General features: G+C 42.4%; 1 protein-coding gene across 5 annotated transcripts in view; it reads right to left on the bottom strand.

The window, feature by feature from the left end:
• Window positions 1–16386, bottom strand: part of NF2 (NF2, moesin-ezrin-radixin like (MERLIN) tumor suppressor) — a 75903-nt gene extending 59517 nt beyond the window's left edge. For 2 of the 5 annotated variants that reach the window (XM_044379034.3, XM_026484775.4), the window contains exon 1: window positions 15802–16376. In XM_044379034.3, coding sequence (XP_044234969.1) covers window positions 15802–15915 — 114 coding nt within the window. In that variant the 5' untranslated portion in view covers window positions 15916–16376. Of the gene's footprint in view, window positions 1–15801 lie in introns of all 5 variants that reach the window. The other 3 variants (XM_026484772.4, XM_026484777.4, XM_026484773.4) reach the window with 3 other exon arrangements.
• Between the last annotated feature and the right edge of the window lie 585 nt (window positions 16387–16971).

Genomic DNA, 16971 nt, shown 5'->3' with positions numbered 1-16971 from the left:
AGAGAAAGCACAAGCAGGGGAAGGGGCAGGGGAAGTCAGGGCAGAGCCAGCAGCAGACTCCCTCATGAGCAGGGAGCTTCATGTGGGTCTCAATCCCAGGACATGACCCGAGCCCAAAGGCAGACATTTAACCGACTGGGCCACCCAGGTGCCCCAGTAATTTTCTTTTAATCCGTTAACATTCCATTTTACATCTTAAAATCATTTTCAGGCATGTAAGTGACACTTAACATTTAATTTATGGGTGCTTTCTACATGCTTTTTCCTTACTCAGGTCCTGCTATTGATGCTGTGTTCCTTACTCCTAATAATCAAGAGCTTACTGTATTAATAATAAACTCTCTAATGTAACAAAAGTGGTCATTGTAATGCTGCTGAAAAATAACCTTTTTTAGCACCTAGCACGCTGTTAATATTCAGCAAATATCAACAATCACAAAAGCTGAAATACCGAGAATAATAATTCCGCAGAGAGCTACAAGTAGGAAACAATCGTAAATTCAGTGCAGGTAGACACAGAGCTAAATTTTACATCTCTAAATATGAGGTAAAACTAGCAGACCAAAATACAACCCATAACTAACCATTATCCAATGGATTAACTCCTCCTACCCTGGACATCACAAAAATTACAGTTTGTACTTAAAAGCACATTCTTGGGGCGCCTGGGTGGCACAGCGGTTAAGCGTCTGCCTTCGGCTCAGGGCGTGATCCCGGCGTTATGGGATCGAGCCCCACATCAGGCTCCTCTGCTATGAGCCTGCTTCTTCCTCTCCCACTCCCCCTGCTTGTGTTCCCTCTCTCGCTGGCTGTCTCTATCCTGTCGAATAAAAAAAAAAAATAAAAAAATCTTTAAAAAATAAAAATAAAAAAATAAAAGCACATTCTTGGGGCGCCTGGGTGGCGCCATCGTTAAACATCTGCCTTCGGCTCAGGGCGTGATCCCGGCGTTCTGGGATCGAGCCCCACATCAGGCTTCTCTGCTGGGAGCCTGCTTCTTCCTCTCCCACTCCCCCTGCTTGTGTTCCCTCTCTCGCTGGCTGTCTCTATCAAATAAATAAATAAAATCTTTTAAAAAAATAAAATATAAATAAATAAATAAATAAATAAATAAATAAATATAAGCACATTCTTTCAAAAAGTTCCCAGCAAAACAGAGCTAGAGCATTAATCCATTCATGCAAACCGGCTCATGAAGAACCCCAACTCTAGCCTGGAAAGAAATTTTAAACATTCGGGTTCTGTTTCTAGCTTGACCTTTTAATTCAAGTTTCACAGTCATCAGCGATGACGACACTGGTTTAACAACACTGGAAGGATTAGGTATGAGCGCACAGGGCTGGTAAACATGTCTGCAGATGGATGAGAACTACTGTAGGTTGTAGATATCTCTAACATATTTATGAGACTGATTTAATCTCCAGTCAATCTCCAGTCAATACACTAGATAAAGACACCGTTGCTGAATTTAAAACTCCAGATCAGTTCAGATAAGTTTAGTAATGACTCTGGGCTTTGGTTTTAAGTTTTTGAAAGTCAAATTATCAAAACAACTAAAACCAGGAGATTAAAACTGGCAAGGTGGACGGGGAAACCATTAAGTAACGTAACTCACTAACAGAGAACTTCTGTGAATTTTCCAACGCTCAGTCCAAATTTGGCAAAGAAGCAAAAAGTCAAACGGTAGTGAGGGCTGTAGAGGAAAAGGACCCAGTGCCTTTGGAAATGATGTGCTCTGACCCCACCTAGTGGCGGCTGGAGTGATGTCTAAACACCTTGAATCTCTGCACTAGTGACTGAAGATTTGATTCAAGATTTTTTTCCCCTGAGGTCAGCACTAGTTTGGTAATAAATTTTTACGTGCTAAAAATGTACTAAAACATGTGGATTTAGAATCTAAATTAGACAAAGCACAGACAGGGGAGGATGGAACACATCATCCTGTAACAAACCAGAGAAGCCTCATCACCAGCTGGCTAAAAAGATTAGCAGCTCTGAGAAAACTCAATTCTGGGTTTTTAAGACCTCAAATGCCTTTAACTTCTAAAATTAAAAATAAACAAGCACCAAAAATGTTCTTGGACAAGAATGCAAAACTAGCATGAATAATTGGAGAAGTCACCAAAAACAAAGAAAAGAGGAAAATGACACACTGGGGACAAAAGAATAGAGAATAAAAATGGCAGAAATCAGAAGAGAATCCTGCTATCACAGTGGACATCAAGCTAAATAGAGATCAATTACAAAGAAGATCCTTAAACAGAAATACAGTGTAAAATACAGCTCATTACATTTAGACTAATTATAGAGTCTAAGAGCCTACAATTGCAAAGGCATGGATAATCTGAAGAAGATTCAAAGAAAATGAAGGAGATGATTAAGGAGAAAATTCATAATGCCTTCTAGCATGAGACCCTTCTGCTTTACTCCCACACTCCTGGCTCATGATAACACGAGAAGCTAGTATTTACCAACTGCTTACTAGGGTAAGGCCCTGGGCTAAGTGCCCATTAAAGGTCCACCTCATTCATTCACACCTTAAAACAATCCTATATGAAAACTAATATTATTCTCCTCATTTTATAGATTTGGCAACTGAGGCTTCAAGAAGTTAAGTCCAAGATCACTCCGGCAGCAGGTGGCAGTGGTAGGACTTTCACCCACACCAACTTACCCCTTCTATTGGGATGCCAGCTCTTGTTCCCTAAGCAATATCCTTCCTGTACTCCAGCAGATTTTTCTCACACCTACATGCTCAAATCCTGAGATGGTTTCCTACCTAAGAAGGAAATATAAAAGGGAGAGTTGTGCAATGAGCTTCTTCTGCCCAGATCACCTAAAATGGGATGTTAAAGCTGAGGGCCTTTGAAATCCTCTCATTTTTCAGACTAAGAACTGAGGCCTGGAGTGGGGAAAAGAAGAGACACGCGCAAGATCACACAGAGGAGCTCTGCCTAGAAGCCAGGCATTGTTCAAACACTAGTTCAGTGCTCTCAATGCTTTTATACAAGTAACACCCTGACTACACACCCAGACCAGACACAGGAAAGTGCGCTGACCTCCTGAGCCCAATGCTGGCCAGGCTTGACCCGAAAGTGCCTCCTGCTTGGCCGGCCTTGCTCCCTGAGGACTGGCTTTAGACCTTGGCACTTCCTGAATTTTGGGCCTAGTTGGTCCCCTGCTCATCCTTTGTCAAAGACCCTGATCCCTGGCCTCATCCTCCTAGTGCCCAGGCCCTCGGATTCAGTCTAGTTTTGTCCCAGGCTCCAGCTCGTTCAGGTTTCGGCGTAACACCTGGCCCAGAGTGGTTGTCCTCTAATTGGGCTCCTTGTTCCAAACTCTTCCCACCCCCACCCCAAACATTTCAAATCATTCTGCACGGAGACCACTTTAAATCACTCTCCTAATAAAAAACCTCAAAGCTCCCCACTGCATTTGATGAATATAAACTCCTTAAGCTGGCCTTCAAGGGCCTCCAGTATCTGTCCTGAACCTACGAATTCAAACACATCTCTCTCCTCTCCCTCCTCAACCCAGAGGATTTCCATCCACTGCCTTTGCTCAGGCCACGTCCACTGATCCACTGACAGGAACACTCTTCCTCTTCACCTGTGGACACAAACCTTCCTTCAAAATGGGGAGGGTGTTCCCCATTCACCCCACTGCATGGTTTTTTCTCTGTCTCAACAGGAACACACCTTCATTTGATACAGACAGACTGCTAGATAGATACATAGATAGATTCCTTTGCATTATCTTTTCATGTGTACCCTGTTTCTCTAACCAGATTATGAGCACCCTAGAAATCTGGGACCTTCCCTCTTAAATATCTTTCTGTGTGCTCTAATGCCTTAAATATTGGCTTTTCCAAAAGTGAACTGCGGGGGGGGGGGCGGGGGAGAAGAGATGGAAAAGGAGGTGTATTTCAAAGAAGTTAGATAACTAACTTCACAGAGTACACGAAAAGGCCTCAGAATAGAGAGGTTAACCAATTGCTATTTATGGGGACACACCAAATATTAAGAGATTATCAGGCTGATTATAGGGAAGAATATTCGGACCACAAAGCTTGTTAAATACGCAACTAGAAAATACTTAACTGTTGCAAAATAACCTTCATTTTAAGCCAAAGGCAAGCAATTTCAAGTAGGATCATGGCAAATGAAAAGGATTCACTTATGGAAAATGTCCATTTGATTCAAAGGCAAACCAGACACTGAGGCAATGCAACAGAGGTCGTCAGTCATATCACCCACCAGCCAAAATTTAAGGCCACTGGCAAGTTCACAAAATGGTTTTGAAATGGCACCTTACACCAAGTGTAATAAATAAAATAATGCCATAGACAAATGGCTGAGTTAGGAAGTTCTCTGTAAGATCTCTTATTTCTGCTTTCTTTTTGCACTTTACCAAATACCAAAGTTGTCTCCAGGTTTCTGTTTCTCTCCTTTTTTTCTACTTGGAGCTTCCTATGAGGGCAGCATAGCTTAACACAAAGAGAGCCAGCCTGGAAGACAGATGACTTGGGTTTGAATCTCAGCCCTATCACTTGGTAGCTATGTGGTATTCTTGGGCACAAAGAGGGGGGAACACTTGAGCAGAGCCCAGACAGAGAATGAGAACATCTGTGCCAGCAGACAAGTGAGAAAGGCATTCTATGCAAAGGCAAAACAGTATGAAAAGAACTTGGTAGCTTCCAGAAAGAGCAACCAGGACAACAGACCCAGAGAAAAAAGGGAAAGTGGGAAAGTGCAGGAGAGCCTGGGAAAGGGAGCCAAATGAGGAGAGGGCCTGGATTTACTTCCTTTTCTGTAACAACCTGTATATGCGACTTACCTATGTCAGGTGCTAGTCTAAGTACTTTACCAATACTGACTCAGTTTTAATCCCTGTAACAACCCCTTGCAGGAAGAATTACTACACTTCCCATTTTACAGATGGAGGGAACAGACATCTGAAGAGGATTAAAGAACCTGTCTAAGGTCGCTGAGCTGGTTAGGGCAGAGCCAGGGATCAGGCTCCTGAGACCAAGCTCTCCCGAGACGCTCATTACCTCTAGGCTGTGCTGCTTCAGAGCCCAGACAATAAACTGGAACTTGAGATAAGACCTCTCCAACTGACTTGAAAGCCTCGTTGTGAGGTTCAAATAAGCAACTGCTAGCCTCATTGGTCATTACTGAGATTCTCCCACTGTCTAGCGGTCCCTGTCCTCTTCTTTCTCTTTCAGAATAGACAGTGGCTCTGCTGGGACTTTAAGCAGGCTATGTACCCTGCTGGAGCCTCCAATCCCCACTCTGAAAATGAAGCCAGTGACAAGACCTCCATCCTAAGTAGGTCTTGATCACTGCTAGGTCCACATGGGTACTCAGTAAATACCTGTTGAGTGAATAAGTGAATGAGTCTCTGTTGTAAGTATTAAATGAGATAGTACTTTTAAAGCATTTAGCATGGTACCTGACACACAGTAACTGTTACTCTCTAGCCCTTTCTCCTACAAAAGAGCAGGCATGGGGGCCAGCAGATGGCAGCACTAGCCAGTATATGCCCTGTTTCCTTCTACCTTCAGCGGCATTCACCTGACTGCCCACATCCTAGATCTGCAGACCAAGGCCATCCGTGGGCACTGCTTAAACCCCATGGGAGAACCCAAAGATAAGGTAGAAACAATCTTTCTTCTGAAATAAGAAAAAAGGTTTCTCAGTGCCCTCATATAGAGTCCCATTACTACATACAACTAGCAATGAAATGACCACCACTGCCCTCCGGAAGTTTGCATCCTAGAAGGGAAGCATTTGCCTGAGTCTTGGGGTGTCTGGGTTGTAACATCTTACTGAAAATACCAGGATCGTTCTTTCTGTTTTCCCCTTTCAAAAGTTTCTACTTCATGTCCACTTGTATGTTGGAATGATCTGCAATGCTGGTGTTTAATCCAATCATAATCCCACCTGGGTATGTGAAAACATTTGGGATGTCAACCAACAGGAGAAGGAGGCTTTGTTTCCAACAGGAAGATGGAACAACTCAATTCTGAGAAATTTTTCATACTTGGCTCTTCTTACCGATAGACTGAATTATTAGAGTAAAATTTCAGCCTAGATAAGAAATAACATAACCGTTTAGCCTCCTGGCAAATTACGTTCAGCACCCACTTTCTCAAAATGACAAATATCAAATCGTTCAACTGGAAAAATCCTCTGAAACAGCAAGCCAATTGTGCAATGCAGCAAGTAGTGCAAGGAAGAGATTTATTCCCTATCTCTGCAGCAACAAAGTCTGGATTTATTAGCATAAGGTAACACGATTCATACGTTAACTACCACTGGTTCTGAAATTGAGTCCTTGGACCACCACCACCTTTGACCTCAAAAAAGTCAAGAATTCCTCAAGTACCATCTCTTCTCTTTTTTCTTTTTTTCTTTTTCCAAATGCATCTGCCATCTCCTTGCATTAGCTCCTTGCTCAGTTAATACACAACATAAAAATAGCAAGAGAGAAAGACTGATAGTTTCTCAGAGCTCTATCATCATAAATCAAACTACTGTTACTTTTTTAATAGAATATTTGAACATATTCGTTTACAAACAGGTATTTACACTGAAAAGTCAATGAAATGCAACAGCTTGACAAATCACAACAGGGCAGTAACCATGGTGACCTGAGTCTCCTACTTTAGGCCAATACAGTCCCTTCTAGTTCTTCCTTTCTGCCTGGCACTATGTGTTCCATGAATCCTTATAAAACCTTGCAGGGCCAAATTAATTAATTAATTAAGAAAATAAATAAAACCCTGCAGGGTCAGTATTATTATTTCCATTTTACTGATGTAGAAACTGAGGTCCGACGAGTTTAGGTATCTTATCCAAGCCAGAAGCAGATTAGCTGGAATTCAAACCCAGGTCGACTTTATTTCAAGGCCTATACACTTTCTACTAATGCTCTGCTACTCAAAGTGTGGTCCCTGGACCAGCAGCACCCGCATCATTTGAGAATGTCAGAAATGCAGAATTCTCCGTCCGACCACAGAAGTACAGAATCAGAATTCTCAATTTATCAAGATCCTAGGTCATTCACGGGCACATTTTAAGTTTGACAGACTCTATGCTGTACCATTCTGCCTCTCTGAATATCACTACTCTTATCTTCTAGAGATCAGTGGTCCTCATTATGGTGGCAGCGAGAGGGGAAGAAGGAAGAGTGTTTTCCCCCCAGGGACACTTGACAACATCTAAAGACATTTTTGGTTGTCTCACCTGAGAGGGTGCGGAGGTGCTACTGGCATCTAATGGATAGAGTCCAGAGATGCTTCTTAACACCCTACAATGCAAAGGGCAGCCTGCACCCTAACAAAGAATTATCCAGCCAAAATGTCAATAGTGCCAAAGTTGAGAAACCCTGCTATAGCTGATAACATTGCATATTCTCTTTGGGTCTGGGGTCTGTTCAAAAAAGAAAGATTTTCATGGTAGAATGGTGGCTGAAGAAATCTTATACAAAATCCCTTTTCCTACCAGTCAGTCTCTCATAATCTCTTGCAACATTTACCAAATAGAAACTTAGATCGGCCGGGGAGGGGGGGACCTCGCTGGCTCAGTAGGTAAAGCATGTGACTCTTGATCTCAGCGTTGTGAGGCTGAGCCCCACACTGGGTGTAGAGATTACCTAAATAAATAAATAAGATCAACACAAACCTAATTTGCCACCTATTATTGTGCGATCTGAGAGCTAAGAGTAATTTTTTCATTTTTAAATGTAAATGTAAATTTTTTAATTTTTTATTTTTTTTAAAGATTTTATTTATTTATTTGAGAGAGAGAGCGAGAAAGCACAAGCGGGCGGGAGAGGCAGAGGGAGAGGGAGAAGCCCTAATGCCGGGCTCGATTCCAGGACCCCAGGATCATGACCTGAGCCAAAGGCAGACACTTAACTGACTGAGCCACCCAGATGCCCTTTAAATGTCAATTTTTAAATTACATTTCGTTACTTGTGGAAATTATATGAAAATCAAATTTCAATGATCACAAATAGTTTTATTGGAACAAAGTCATGTCTTTTGTTCCCATTTTGTCAAAGGCCGCATCCTCCTTAACATAGCCTGAGATATAACTCACTACCTTAAAATTCACCTATTTAAAGTGCCTAATTCGGGGCATCTGGGTAGCTCAGTCAGTTAAGTGTCTGCCTTCAGCTTAAGTCATGATCCCAGGGTTCTGGGATCGAGCCCCACATCAGGCTCCCTGCTCAATGGGGAGTCTGCTTCTCTCTCTCCCTCTCCCCACCCTCTTGTTCTCCTCACTACGCTCTAATAAAAAAAAAAAAATTTAAAAACTGCACAATTCAATGGTTTCTAGCATATCTGTAGAGTTCTCCAACCATTACCACCGTCAATTTTAGAATATTTTCATCACCTCAAAAAGAAACCTTGCACCCCTCGGCTATCACTCCTATATCCCTGTACCCTTTCTCCGGCCCTAAGCAACCAAAATCTACTTTCTATTTCCCTATATATCCCCACTCTGGACTTCCTGATGAATGAAATAGCAGGTGTTCTTTTGTAACTGCTTCTTCCACTTAGCATAATGTTTTCAAGGTTCACCCACATTGTAGCATGTATTTATTATTTCATTCCTTCTTAGTGCCAAATAATATTCCATTGTACTGATACACCACCTTTGGTTTACCCTTGCATCAGTTGATGGACATTTGGGTTGTTTCCACCTTTTGGCTCTTAAAAATAATGTTGCTACGGACATTTTGTGTACAAGTTTCTCTGTAGATATACATGGATTTCTCTTGAGTAGATACCTAGTAGTGGAACTGCTGGGTCATATGGTAGTAACTCTATATTTAATTGTTTGAGGAATGGCCAGACTGTTTCCCAAAGTGGGCTGCACCATTTTACATTCCCACCAGCAGTGTATAGGGGTTCCAACTTCCTCATATTCTCACCAACATTTATTATTACATGACTTTTTGATTCTAGTCATCCTAGTGGTTGGCTCTTACTGTGCTAAAGTGGTTATCTCATGGGGTTATTTTCATTTCCCTGAAGACTAATGATGTTGAGCATATTTTTCATGTGCTTATTGGCCATTAGTATATCTTCCTCAAAGAAATGTCTATTCAGATGCTTTGCCCCTTTTTTTAAAGTAAACTCTATGCCCAAAATAGAGTGGGGCTTGAACTCACAACCCTGAGATCAAGAGTCATGCACAGGCACCCCTCCTTTGCCCACTTTCTAACTGAGTTATTTGCCTTCTTATTACTGAGCAATAGGAGTCCTTTATGTATTTTAGATATAAGACCCTTATGAGATACATGATTTCCTAATATTTCTTTCCATGTTCTTGACGGTGTCCTTCAAAGCACAAAAGTTTTTCATCTTGATCAAGTCAAGTCTACCTACTTTCTTCTTTTGTTACTTATGCTTCTGTTGTCATATCTAAGAATCCTATGCCAAATCCAAAGTCATGAAGATTTATTTCTGTTTTCTTTTAAGAGTGTTACAGTTTTAGTTCTTATATTTACGTCTTTGATGCGTTTTTAATTTTTGTATGTGATATGAGTAGGGGTTCAACTTCATTTTTTTTGCATGTGGCCTACCAGTTGTCTCAGCACTGTGGGTAAGTCTACTCATTCCTCTAACGAATGGTCTTGGCACCCTTGTCAAAAATCAGTTAACCATAGATATATGGATCTATTTCTGGACTCTCAGCTCTATTTCATTGATCTATATGTCTATCTTTATGCCAGTACTATACTGTCTTCATTATGGTTCTTTTGTAGTAAGTTTTAAAGAAATATGAGTCTTCCTACTTTCCTCTTCTTTTACAAGATTGTTTTAGCTATTCTGGATCCCTTGCAATTCCATAGAAATTTTAGAATCAGTTTATCAATTTCTACAAAGAAATAAACTGGGATTCTGATAGGGATCGTGCTGAATGAGTAGATCAGTTTGGGGAATACTTTAACACCTTACAAGGTTACTTTAACATACTTTAACACCTTAACGAGGTTAACACCTTAACAAGGTTACATCTTACGACCTATGAACAAGGGATGCCTCTCCATTTATTTAGATCATCTCTAATTTCTATCAACAATGTTTTAATAATTTTCAGAATATAAGTTTTACACTTCTTTGGTTAAATTTGTTCCTAAATATTTTACACCTAATACTATTATAAATAGAATTTTCTTAATTTCATTTTCATATTGTTCATTGCAAGTATATAGAATTACAAGTGATTTTTGTGTATTGCTCTTATATCCTGCAACCTTGCTGAACTCGTTTATTAGTTCAAATAGTCTTATGGGGGATTTCTTAAGAGTCTATATACAGGGGTGCCTGGGTAGCACAGCGGTTAAGCGTCTGCCTTCGGCTCAGGGCATGATCCCGGCGTTATGGGATCGAGCCCCACATCAGGCTCCTCCACTATGAGCCTGCTTCTTCCTCTCCCACTCCCCCTGCTTGTGTTCCCTCTCTCGCTGGCTGTCTCTATCTCTGTCGAATAAATAAATACAATCTTTAAAAAAAAAAATGAGTCTATATACAAGATCATGTTATCTGTGAATATATTTTTATTTCTTCCTTTCCAATATGAACGCTTTTTATTTCATTTTCTTGCCTAACTGTCCTGGCTAGAACCTCTAGCACATTGTTGAATAGAAGTGGCAAGATGGGGTGCCTGGGTGGCTCAGTCGGTTAAGCATTTGCCTTTGGCTCAGGTCATGATCCCAGGGTCCTAGAATCAAGCCCCACATCAGGATCCCTGCACAGCAGGGAGTCTGCTTCTCTCTCTCTCAAATAAATAAATTCTTAAAAAAAAAAAAAAAAAGAATTGGCAAGGTATCTTTGTCTTATTCCTGATCTCACTATTAAGTATGACAGTTAGCTGTGGGTTCTTCACTGATACTCTTTATCACGTTGTGGAAGCTCCCTTCTATTCCTATTTTGTTCAGTGTTTTTTTCATGAAATGCTGTTGGATTTTGTCAACTGCTTTTTCTGCATCTGGTGAAATGATCATGTGATTTTTGTCTTTTTATTCTATTAATATGATCTATTACATTGATTGATTTTCAGATGTTAAACAAACCTTGCATTCCTGGAATAAATTTCACTTGGTTATGATGCATGATTTTTTAAAATATGTTGCTAGATTCAGTTTGCTAATATTTTTGTTAAGAATTTTTGCCTCCGGAGCCACCTCGGTGGCTCAGTCGGTTAAGCATCTGCCTTCAGCTCAGGTCAAGATCCCGGAGTCCTGGGATTGAGTCCTGCAGTTCCGCACTGGGCTCCCCGCTCAGCAGGGAGTCTGCTTCTCCCTATGCCCTGCCCAGCTTGTGCTCTTTCTCGCTCTCTCAAATAAATAAAATTTTAAAAAATAAGAATTTTTGCTTCCATATTTTTTAAAGTAATCTCTATACCCAATGTGGGGCTGGAACTCACAACTCCGAGATCAAGAGTCACATGACCTACCAACTGAGCCAGCCAGGCACCCTGTTTTGCTTCCATATTCATAAGAGATCTCAGTCTCCCGTTTTCTTGTTATAGTTTTGTTGGGTTTTCGTATCAGGGTAACACCAGCCTCATAAAATGAGATGGGAAATGTTCCCTCCTCTCCTATTCCTTTGGAAGAGTATGTGAAGAATTGGTATTAACTGTTCTTGAAATGTTTGGCAAAATTCAGTAGTAAAGCCATTTGGGCCACTAGTACATACAGCCTAGACATTTCTTTGAGGGTATTTTTATTACTGATTTAATCTCTTTACTGGTTATAGGTCTGTTCAGATTGTCCGTTTCTTCTTGAGTCAATTTTGGTAGTTGGGTGTGTTTCCAGGCATTTGTCCATGTCATTTAAATTAATCTGTTTGGTGTAAACTGTCATTTTACTTTTGTTTTCTATGTGTTTCATGTCTTTTTCGTTTCTCTACTCCTCCTTTACTACTTGTTTTTACATTAGGTGAATATTTTCTAATGAAGCATTTACATTTATTTAATGATTTCTTCATCATACTTTTTAAGTGTTTGGGGGGATTTTTTTAGTGGTTGCTCTAGGGTTTACCAGATAATCTTATCAGAGTCAGCTTCAGATTTATACTAGCTTAATTCCAGTGGTATATACATCCTACATATCTAAATATATAGACCCTGTATCTATATATATCTATATATCCTTTCCCTTTCCACTTTTGTAGACTATTTTCTATATATATATTAAAATTATATATGTACTATATATATATTAAAATTACAAACCCAACAATACATTATTGTTATTACTTTACCGTCTGTAGTCATGTCCTTAGCCCATTACAGCTTTGGTTCCACCCACCTCCTCTGTGCTATTATTGTAAGCATGTTACTACACATATATTACGTTTGTATGTTATAGGCCCAATAGTACATTACATACGTTATTTTATACAACTGCTCTTTAAATCAGTTATAAGAAGAGAAAAGTATTCATTTCTACTGTCTTTTATAATTACATTAATTACCTTTCCCAGGGCTTTTTTTTTTTTTTTTTTTTTTTAATGTAGATCCAATTACTGTCTGAGGCCATTTGCTCTCAGCCTGAAGAACCTCCTTTAGTATTTCTTGTAAGAGAGGTCTTTGAACAACATCTCCAATTTGCATTTACCTGGGAAAGTCTTTATTTCACCTTCATATTCGAAACAGCCATTTTGAAATATCCAGCTGGGCTGGATATAGGATTCTTAGCTGACAAGTTTTTTCTTTGAGCACTTTGAACATGTTATCCCACAGCCTCTGGCCTCCACAGTTTCTGCAGAGAAGAGAGCTGTTAATCTTAATGAAGTTTCCTTGTGTAAGTCCTTCTTCTCTTGCGGCTTTCAAGATTTTCTCCTTGTCTTTGACTTTCTGCATTTTTACTTTTTCTATTTGTGGATCTCTTTTATTTTTCCTCTTTGGAGTTTATTGAGCTTCCTGAATGTCCAGACTATTGTTTTCCAACAAATCCAGAAAGTTTCAGCTACTATTTTTTTAAATATTTTTTCTCTCTCCTCTCCTGGTATTCCCATTACATATGTGCACTTAATGATTTCCCACATTTTTCATTGTTTTTTCCTTTCTATTCTTCAGCTTGCATCATCTCTATTATTCTATCTTCAAGCAAGCTAATTCTTTCTTCTGCTGGTTTCAATCTACTCTGAGACCCTCTAGGAATTTATTTCCGTTTTGGTACTTTCCAACTCCAGTATTTTCATTTGGTTCTTTTCTGTAATTCCTATCTCTTTACTGATCTTCTCCACTTGATGTGAAAATGTCATTATATCTTCCTTCTTTAATCATGCTTTCCTTTAGTTCTGTGAACGTATTTGTAATGGCTGTTTAAAACCTTTTCTGTTAAATTTGTCATCTGGTCGCTCTCACAGGCAATTTCTACTGCTAGGCTCTTTCCATCGTATGGGTCATATTTCCTGTTTCTTTACATGCCTCATAATTTTTTGCTGGAAATTAGACATTTCAGGTAATATGTTATCTAAATAATATAGATAGTGGACTGGTTCTGCCTGCCCCAGCCCCAGGACTTATTGGTATTTGCTTATTTACTGATGGGCTGGAATGTTTTAGTGAAATCTACTTCCTTCACACCTTCACACAGTGTTAAGGCCTATGATGTTGTTCCTCAGAGAGGCACAAATTTGGTTTTGGCCACAGTCATCCCGGAGTGACAGTGGTTTTAGTAGGGCTCTTTCTTTTCCTCTGATCACACCCAGCTGTTAAACTTCATTAACTGTGTTTTGCTGTTCTATTATTTTCAACCATGCCCTGGGGCATAACTTGCTCTACAAAATAATCCAATCAAAGGTGGCTCTTCTGAGGGAACAGTTTATTCAATCTCATGAGGGCTCTTCCCAGCTTTTTTTTTTTTTTTTTTTAGATTTTATTTATTTATTTGACAGAGAGAGGGAGAGCCAGTGAGAGAAGGAACACAAGCAAGGGGAGTGGGAGAGGAAGAAGCAGGCTCCCAGCGGAGGAGCCTGACGTGGGGCTCGATCCCACAACGCTGGGATCACGCCCTGAGATGAAGGCAGACGCTTAACGACTGCACCACCCAGGCGCCCCATCTTCCCAGCTGTCTTTATCTCTGATTCTCTCCTGCAAACTAGCTAACCTGCAGTCTAGGCTGTATCTTCATTAAATCCATATCTTCCTCCCTTTTGCCCTTCACCAAATCCTCCAGTTAAGAGTTCCCTTAGGCATAAACTTCTCCACATTTTGTTGCAAATGAATTAACTGCCTTTGGGAAGAGAGCAGAAGCTACAGGTTTTAAAGCCTTCTTCTCCCTCCAGGTAAAATCTGAGTCCTTGGTGGAATGAGGGGGACACACCAGCCTGAGATTTTCTCAGTTTGCCTCCTCTGGCATGGAACCACCATTGCACAAGCTGGGTTTGGGACGAGAGGAACTGGGGCCCCAGCAGTCTCAGTGTGCCATGCCCAAAGCACAGCTCCCATTCTGTGAGTAGGAGCTGGACAGAAGAAGGAAGAATCGTATTTCAACTATACACACCTGGGACTGTCTCAGTAACAAGTAGGCTTGAGCAGGATAAGAAACACTGAAGTTCTGCTCCTCCTGGGAAGAAAGTGGTCTGACAGGGAGTTAGGGGAAGAGGGAGCCCTGTGTTCTGGGTTGCAGCAATCTGGAGTGGAATCTCCACCCTGCTGAGTTGGAAGTGGGGAGGGAGATAGTAGCCTTGGTTCAAATACTAGACTCTCACCTTTCTTAGCAAATTTTCACAGATTTTCTTGAATAGATGTTTATTCATTTGATGAATGTTTGCCCTTAGGACCATTTCCAGAAGGTTTAAATAGGTGAGTTTTTTGAAGTAATTTTCACCAGTCTTAGAGGCGAGCAGGTCAATGACACTCCTCAAGCTGTCATGCTGGAAGTGAATCCTAAGGCTGCTTTTGTGCTGTAATAGTTGAGCTGAAGAGCTAAGTAGTTGTAACAGAGATCCTATGGCCTGCAAAGCTGAAAATATTTACTATGTGGCCCTTTACAGAAAAAGTTTGTCAACCCCTGACTTAGGTCACTGCTGCCAGTGCTGCTGGTTCACAGACCACACTCTGGACTAGCAAGGATTTAAATTACTTGAGAGGCAGTACTATTTTGGCTAAAAAGCTTGACTTAAAATCCCACTTTGCCACTTACTAGATAATGGTTTGGGGTACCTACCTCATTGGGTAGTTGTGAGAATGAAATGTATGAGCGTCTGACACTTAGAATATATTCAGCAAATAATAACTTATTATCATGATGTAATGAAAAGTTAAGTATTAGTCATCATCTCTTTCCCTTAAAGAGTTTTCTTCCAGAAAATGAAAGCTTTCGGGAAAGGGAAAGAAGTATAGACTTTCCAGTATACGAGATGCAACTTTTAATACCTGGGGCACATAATAGTATCTAATTAAAATAAATAAATAAATAAATAAGAGCATAGAGCTGGAGCTTAAGCCTGACACTGAAAACCAGTATTTGCCACCACAGATGCTTCCAGCCTCTTGCAGTAACAATGAATGAAAACCTTCAGGAAGTGCTTCCAAACCCAAAGCCCTATGAAAAAAGAGCAGCAATTAATCTTTAACGTGAGGATTTGGGCCTAGATGGCTCCTTCCGGTTCTGGTCAGCTCTGTCTATGCTCAGAGACCGTATAAACTGAATCCCTCAAGCTTCCACCTTGACTGTCACCGCGGCAGGGGCGCCCCAGTTGGTGCCCGACCCACAGCAGGGCCCGGCTCCCCTTGCCGCAGCCCGTCGGGGCTGCCAGCGGGTTACCTCGCAATTGAACTCCATCTCGGCGTCCATGGTGACGATCCGCACGGTGAACGTCTTGGGCTGCTTCCTCTTGAGCGAGCTGAAGCTCATACGGGAAGCGATGGCCCCGGCCATGGCGCGGGGCTCAGGCCCGGGACCCTAGCGCCCCGAGGCCTGCGCTCTGGACCTGTTAGCCCCCCTGGAGGAGCCGCAGAGGCCTCAGGGCCACCATGGTAGCCAACTGGCCGGCCTGGGAGCTGTCTGGTCGGCGCGGGCCCCCAGCGGCCAGCATGGGCCGTGAGGACCCTGCCCCGGGAGCGTAAAGGAGAGTTGGGGGGCGGACCCTTACGGCCACGGGGACGGAACACCAGCCAGGACCGACGGGGTGGGCTCGGCTCGGCGCTCAGAGACTCGGGCCGGGGACGCTAGGGACGCCCCGGGACGGGGCCCCTAGACGGCAGCGGCCCAGCCCCCGCGCGCCTCTCAGCGGCCGATGGAGGTCTCGGGGCCGCGCTGCGGCCAGGCGCGCACGTGCGCGCGTGGCTGTCACCGTCCTCGCTCCGCGCGCCCGCGGGAAGCGTCCCCTCCCCACAGACCCCGGCCTGCTCCCCGCCCCGCCCTCAGGCCCCCAGATCATTAGACACAGCGCAACCGAACCCGGAGGCTGCCGCCCGGACTCTGCGGTTGGCTGAGAACCCCTAGGGAGGCGGGACTTTTCCCTCCCGTCGGCTCTACTTCAGAAAGACCCCACCAATTGGAAGTTCAGCTGTGATTGGAGGCGCGGGCCTGGGCTCGGCGTTGAGTGGCCATAGCGGCAGTCACTCCGAACGCTTTTGTTCGCAGGGAGTACGCCTACTCTAGCAAGACTGGTTGAGGCGTCGGAACCCGGCGCGCCTGCCCCGGGGAACCACGTAGAGGCTGTTCGGCAGTTGCGGGTGGGCGAGTGAGGGAGTGCCCTTCGGACCAAATACGCGCCGAGTGTGGCGCCCCAGGAGATTGTGTTTCGGACACTAGGCGGATAATCCTCCTTGGCACTTAACTGCATATACTGACCTTCGTGTTTCTTAAACTTTTAAATCACGTGGAGGCTGCTTAGGTTGCCGGCGCTCTCCCGAGATCCTTCTGCTTCTCTTAGGGAGAAATTACATCATTACCAAGGAAGGATAATAATTGTACCTACCTCGTGGGGTG

Source organism: Ursus arctos, unplaced genomic scaffold, assembly GCF_023065955.2.
Source record: "Ursus arctos isolate Adak ecotype North America unplaced genomic scaffold, UrsArc2.0 scaffold_34, whole genome shotgun sequence".
Classification (NCBI taxonomy): Eukaryota; Metazoa; Chordata; class Mammalia; order Carnivora; family Ursidae; genus Ursus; species Ursus arctos.
The sequence above is the reverse complement of the archived record's forward strand: the minus strand, read 5'-3'. Positions and strand labels throughout refer to the sequence as shown.